General features: G+C 36.6%; 1 protein-coding gene across 2 annotated transcripts in view; it reads right to left on the bottom strand.

Annotated features, from left to right (window-relative positions):
* The window catches only part of BUB1B (BUB1 mitotic checkpoint serine/threonine kinase B), a 73,996-nt gene that overhangs the window by 58,807 nt on the left and 8,186 nt on the right, over window positions 1-7,003 (bottom strand). For both annotated transcript variants that reach the window (XM_006778092.2, XM_015557605.1), the window contains exons 3-4: window positions 5,562-5,621; window positions 5,011-5,155 (exon numbers count right to left, since the gene is read on the bottom strand). In XM_006778092.2, the coding sequence (XP_006778155.1) occupies window positions 5,011-5,155; window positions 5,562-5,621 (205 nt within the window). The remainder of the gene's footprint in view (window positions 1-5,010; window positions 5,156-5,561; window positions 5,622-7,003) is intronic.

Raw genomic sequence — 7,003 nt, forward strand, 5'->3', positions numbered from 1 at the left:
TGAACTCAAAGAGGCCTATAGCAAGACACATCATAATTAAAATGCCAAAGGTTAAAGACAAACAGAGAATCTTAAAAGCAGCAAGAGAAAAGACTTAGTTACCTACAAGCGAACTCCCATCGGATTGTCAGCTGATTTCTCAACAGAAATTTTTTAGGCCAGAGGAATTGGCACGAAATAAAGTGATGAAAAGCAAGGACCTACAACCAAGACAGCAGCACCCTAATTTAAAATTGAAGGAGAAATAAAGACCTTGCCAAATAAGAAAAAGCTAAAGGAGTTCATAACTACCAAATCAACACTACATTAAATGTTGAAGGGATTGCTTTAAGAAAAAGGAAAAAAAAAGATAAAAAGAAAATAACAAAATGGCAATTAATACATATCAACAATTACTTTAAATGCAAATGGTTTAAATGTGCAATCATAAAACACACTGTGGCTGAATGGATAACAAAACAAGACCCTTACATATGTTTATCAGAGATTCACTTCAGATGGAAAGACACAGACACAGACACACACACACACGCTGCAAGTAAAGGGATGGAAAAAACATATTTAATGCAAATGGAAATGAAAAAAAGAAAAAAAACAACAACAGCTGGAGTACAATATTTATACCAAACAAAATAGACTTTTAAACAAAGGCTATAAGAGACAAAGGACATTACATAATGATAAAAGGATCAAGCCAGCAAGAGAATATAACTCTTTTAAACAATTATGCACCCAACATAGGAGCACTAAAATATATAAAGTATACTTGAGGGGCATAAAGGGAGTAATCTCTGTAATAAAGCCATAGTAGGGGATTTTAATACCCAACTGACAACTAAAGATAAATCGTCCAAACAGAAAATCAATAAGGAAACAGTAGCCTTAAATGACACACTAGACCAGATGATATTTTCAGAGCATTTCACCCCAAAACAGCAGAATATACATTCTTTTCAAGTGCACATGGAACATTTTCCAGGATAGGCCACATTGTAGGACACAAAACATGTCTCAAAAAATTTAAGAAGACTGAAATCATATCAAGCATCTTCTCTGACCACAAGGGTATGAAACTAGAAATAAACTACAAGAAAAAAACTAAACACAAACAAATACACAGAGGCTAAATAACATGTTACTAAGCAATGCATGGGTTAACCATGAGATCAAGGAAAAAATCAAAATATACTTAGAGACAAATAAAAATAAAACCACAACAACTGCAAATCTATGGGAAATAGTAAAATCAGTCCTAAGAGGGAAATTTATAGCATTATAGGCATACCTCAAGAAATAAGAAAAACCTCAAATGAACAATATAATCTTACACCTAAAGGAACTAGAGAAAGAACAAACAAAGCCCAAAGTGAGTAGAAGGAAGGAATAATAAAGATCAGAGAAGAAATAAACAAAGCTGTCTAAAAAGATAACACAATAGATCAATAAAACCAGATTTAAGTTCTCTGAAAAGCTGAACAAGACTGATAAACCTTTAACCAGATTCATCAAGGAAAATAGAGGACCAAAATAAATAAAATCAGAAATGAAAGAGAAGTTAACAACTGACACCACAGAAATACAAAGGAGTGTAAGAAAATTCTATGAACAACTGTATGCTAACAAATTAGATAATCTGGAAGAAATAGATAAAATCCTAGAAACATACAATCTTCCAAAACAAAACCAAGAAAAAACAGAACACCTGAACAGAACGATAACAACGAATGAAATAGAAGCAGTAATAAAAAAACCTCACAACATAAAAAAGTCCTGGACCAGATGAACATTTATCCTCAAACTATTCCAAAAATTCAAGAGGAGGGAAGACTCCCAAGCTTTCTACGAGGAATTATCTTAATTCCAAAACCAGATAAAGACACTACAAAGGAAGAAAAGTATAGGCCATATCCCTGATGAACATAGATGCAAAAATCCTCAACAAAGTATTAGGAGACCAAATTCAGCAATACATTAAAATGATCATTAACAATGATCAAGGGGGATCTATTCCTGGGATGCAAGAATGCTACAAAATCCACAAATCAATTAACATGATACACCACATAAGAAAAAAGGATAAAAATCATATGATCATATCAATAGATGCAGAAAAAGCACTTGACAAAATCCAGCACCCATTTATGATGAAAACTCAGCAAAGTGGAAAGGAAGGAACATACCTAAACATAATAAAGGCCGTATTTGACAAACCCACAGCTAACATCATACACAACGGGGAAAAACTAAAAGCGTTTCCCTTAAGATGAGGAACAAGTTGAAGAATGTCCACTTTCACCACTCTTATTCAACACAATACTGGAAGTCTTAGCTGTGGGAAACTATTTATTGCCTTCACTATCTGATAAGCATAGACAGAGAACCCTCCCCACCCCCACCCCAAGGCTGGTTGCCTTTGAAGCCCTAGCAAAGGTCGGAGCTAGGCGATACCTCTGTTTGTCCAACAGTGGTAGCTAAAACTACTCCCCCGTTTATTATTATGTAAACCTTGCTGATGGGCTAGTCTGCCTGTTACTGGGGGGTCGCCTGCCTAAGGTCTATGCTATGGGGGTATCCCAGATCAATAAAAGCTTGGTGAGGCCTGAGCATGGGTGGAAGTCCTTCCCCTTGAGTTGGACTTGCCCTCCTGGCCCCCCAATATTTCCAATTATCTCTTTCATTTGTGTGCGGCTCCACTTCCAGGTCCTGAACCCTGAACCACGCAGGACATGGGAAGCAAACACTCAACACTTAGCCACGGCAATCAGACAAGAAGAAATAAAAGGCATCCAAATTGGAAAGAAAGAAGTAAAACTCATCACTTGCAGATGGCATAATACCATATAGAGAGAACCCTAAAAATTTCATCAAAAACTACTAGAACTGTTTAATTGAAAGGGCGAGGACTACGCCCTCCACCTTGCCCCAGGATAAGGGCTACGCCCTCCACCTTGCCCCAGGGTAAGGGCTATGCCCTCCATCTTACCTTGGCCATGTGCTCAGCAAGGCTTCTTCCCGGAAGCCAAGCCGCTGCTGGCCACGCCCAGGACTTCTTTAAACTAACCAATGACAATCAAGGGAAGTCGCCATAGATATGACCACATCCTGTGTAACAAGACACTGACTTGCGCCTGGCCAATCGGCAGGGCCCACAGTCCTTTCTCCTCCCCTTACCCCAACCCCCTATAAAACCTCTCTCCACACAGAGTTTTCTCTCTCTCTCTCTGCCACTTGCTGCTGTGCCAGTAAGGGGGGGAAGGGGAGCCAAACCTAGGTTTGAAATAAATGACTCTTTGCTTTTGCATCGGACTCGCTGGCTCCCTGGTGGGCCCTTGGGAATCTTGAAATCTGGGCACAACATAATGAATTCAGCAAAGTAGTAGGACACAAAATAAATATTCAGAAATCGATTTTGTTTAAACCAATAATGAACTATCAGAAAGGGAAACTAAGAAAACAATGCCGTTTACAATTGTCTCAAAGAAAATAAAATAACTAGAAATAAATTTAAGCAAGAAGGTAAAAGAACTATACTTGGAAAATTATAAGATGCTAAAGAAAGAAACTGAAGAAGTTTCAAATAAATGGAAGCATATACTGTGCTCATGAATAGGAAGAATTAACATCATTAAAGTGTCCATACTATCCGAGAAAATCTATAGATTCAATTCCTATCAAATCTGCTGCTGGTATTATCAAAATACCAGCAGCATGTTTCACAGAACTAGAACAGATAATCCAAAAATTGATATGGAATCACACAAGACCCTGAATAGCCACAGCAATCTTGAAAAAGAAGAACAAAATTGGACGTATCACATTATCTGATATCAAACTATACAATAAGGCTTTAGTAATCAAAACAGCATGGTACTGTCATAAAAACAGACATATATATTAACGGAACAGAATAGAGCACCAAGAAATAAACTTGAAACCAATACAAAATAATATTGAATGTAAAGTGTAATTGAAACATAAAATTTGAAAAAAATAAAAGTTGGGCCCTCCCAAGAGATATTTTAGCCAAAAATTTTATCAATTTCAAATATCAATATTTTGTTATATTACAATAGTCACTGTAAATATTTCATTATTTAGAATTAATCTAGTATCTAATTACCTATTATTTATTTTTTACAGAGAGGAAGGGAGAGAGATAGAGACTTAGAAACATCAATGAGAGAGAAACATCAATCAGTTGCCTCCTGCACACCTCCTACTGGGGATGTGTCCACAACCAAGGTACAAGCCCTTGACCGGAATCGAACCTGGGACCCCTCAGTCTGCAGGCCAACGCTCTATCCACTGAGTCAAACTGGTTACGGCAAATTACCTATTTTTTAAATTTATTTTTTTATAAGTATCTAATTATCCATTATCTAACACTGTATTTTGAATATCATTTATTTTTCTTATCTCTTTTAGGATAAAAGCAATGAAATTAATGTGTAAGAAACGCTGGTCATTATTAGTTATGAAGATATTTTCGTAAAAAACCCTCAAAAGTGTTCTAGAAATAAAAGAATTACATGTCAAGTAAGACAGTACAATATAGTCAGGCAGACATTTTTGGATATAGCAATAAACTAGGTAAAAGAAGCCCAAAGAGAAATGAAGAAACATCATTTTTTATAATTACTCTCAAAAAGCAGGGAAAGGGATACCAGAATCATCTACAAAAGCTTTTTCCAATTTTACTAATGTCATGTATTAGATCCTACACATTATCCTCCAATACAGTTGCATGACCCAATTATATTTAAAACAAACAAACAAAGAAGTAACACACTCCCATGGAAAGGTATACCAGCCTTGTGATCACTCATAAAGAGGTATAAAACATTACATTAAAATCTATCTTTAAAGTAAAACCAATTTACCAAATATTGAATATTTATTAAATGTTTAGTATCTACTAAAAGGCTCAGGTTCTGCCATTTTTGGTGTACCGGGTATTTCTAGAGAAAATCTTTTGTTTTAATATTTTAAAAGATGGTATTTGAAACTTACCAATTTAAGCCAGAGACTGAGAAACCGAGGATCATTATAATATCTTTTTTCTCCTTGTAGTGCTTCTACAGCTCTTTCCAATAATGTTGACATATTACTCTCCTTCCCACCCTGGGGATAGTTCTGCTCCGTCCAGTTAATATACCTGAACAAAAAGAAAAGGAAAATAACATTTTAAAAGTACATTAAACTTTTGTTTTTGCTTCAAGACCCATTCTGGATTTTTTAAAGCAGAAATATCTAATGTATTGAAAGTATGCTTATTTAGAGGTCCTCAATGGCATGTCCTAACTTGTATCCCTTAGACTTTTCCAAGTATCTCTAATAAGTGCCAATTGGAAATAATGGGGAGGCGGATAAAAGGATGTAGTTCACAGCTACAAACTTGAAATTTCTTTAGTCTTGAATACCTCAGGAAGAGACACTATAATTATTCTGTTTCTTTGTCAACAAGACACCACTTTTTATTCTGGCACACTGTTCTATAAACCCCAATTTGAGAAGCATGGCCATAAGGATTCATCTGTTAAGTTTGAATAAAAAATACTCACCTATCCCAAACATCCAGAGGGTCATTTCCAGTGTAAAATCGAATTTCAGATTCAAATTCCCTAAAATTTAAACAAAACAATGTTAACATAAGCAATAGTTAAAGTAGCCAAATAAGTAAGTATCACCTCCATTTTTAAGTGTTTAATGTGAATCTAGATAACTACACTGGAGTTTGAGGGTTTGTTAAACAGCAAGAATAAGAATAGAGATAATTAGGATTCTGCTTGGTAACATAACAAAACAAGTAGAAATTAGAGAAACAAATTCCAAGAAACATATAAAAAAGCAGTATTACACAGCAATTTAATGTCCTGGAGCAAGACTCCCTAGGATCAAATGCAGTTCTAGTAATCACTAACTGAGTGACATTGGACAAGCTATTTAAATTCTGTTTTCAGTTTCCTCATCTGCAAAATGGGATAATACTACTACTAGTACCTATCTTATTAGGTTGATTAGTCTCAAATGTAAAATGTTTAAACATAACTCAATAAATGAAAGCTATTATTTTATATGTATACTAGAGGCATGGTGCTCGAAATTCATGCACTCTTTTTTGGGGGGGAGGGGGGAGTCCCTCAGCCCAGATTGTGAGAGGGAGCAGGCCAGGCCTAGGAACCACACCAGTGCACAATCGGGGCCAGGGAAGGACGCGGGAGGGCTCCAGGGCATGCCTGACCCATCTCGGTAGGTCCCGATAAGCCAGACCCCAGCAGCAAGCTAACCTACCAGTCAGAGTGTCTGCCCCCTGGTGGTCAGTGCGCATCATAGCATGACTGGACAACCGAACACTTAGCATATTGGGCTTTTATTATATAGGATAATAGTATGGAACAAACTAGACACACACACACACACACACACACACACACACACACACACCCGTGCGCAAACCTTAGAGTTAAAGAAAATTCCATGGGCAACATTAGTCAAAGAAGAGTAATATCATGTAATTTGGGAAGTGCCTTAAAGAAAATAAAAAAAAATGACTTTGTAAAGATCTGGGAAAGGCCAAGGGCTATAAGAGTTAAGACTGACCAGTTAGAATAGAGGGAAAATTGGGTAATAAACCACAATTTAGATAAATCAACAAAAACTGTATAAGGTTATGTTTGATATAAATAATAATAAAATAGTCCCTGACACAAAGACATTTATACTCTAACTAGAGGCCCAGTGCATGACATTCATGCACTGGGAGGTGTGGGGGTCCCTCAGCCCAACCTGCAGTCTCTCCAATCTGGGAGCCCTCTCCAATCCGGGAGTTTCTGTCTGTCTTTGCAATCATATGAGCGAATTGTCTGAGACCCCAACTCAGTTTGGTTTGTTGCTCACAGAAGAATAGAGGCTTTTTTTTTTCCTCTTTGCTTTATTGGTGGAGATTTCCTGGAAGTTGTAGGATATCTTCCCTTTAACTTTTCCTAGACATTCTGATTTTACT

This window comes from Myotis davidii, unplaced genomic scaffold (genome assembly GCF_000327345.1).
Source record: "Myotis davidii unplaced genomic scaffold, ASM32734v1 scaffold46, whole genome shotgun sequence".
Classification (NCBI taxonomy): Eukaryota; Metazoa; Chordata; class Mammalia; order Chiroptera; family Vespertilionidae; genus Myotis; species Myotis davidii.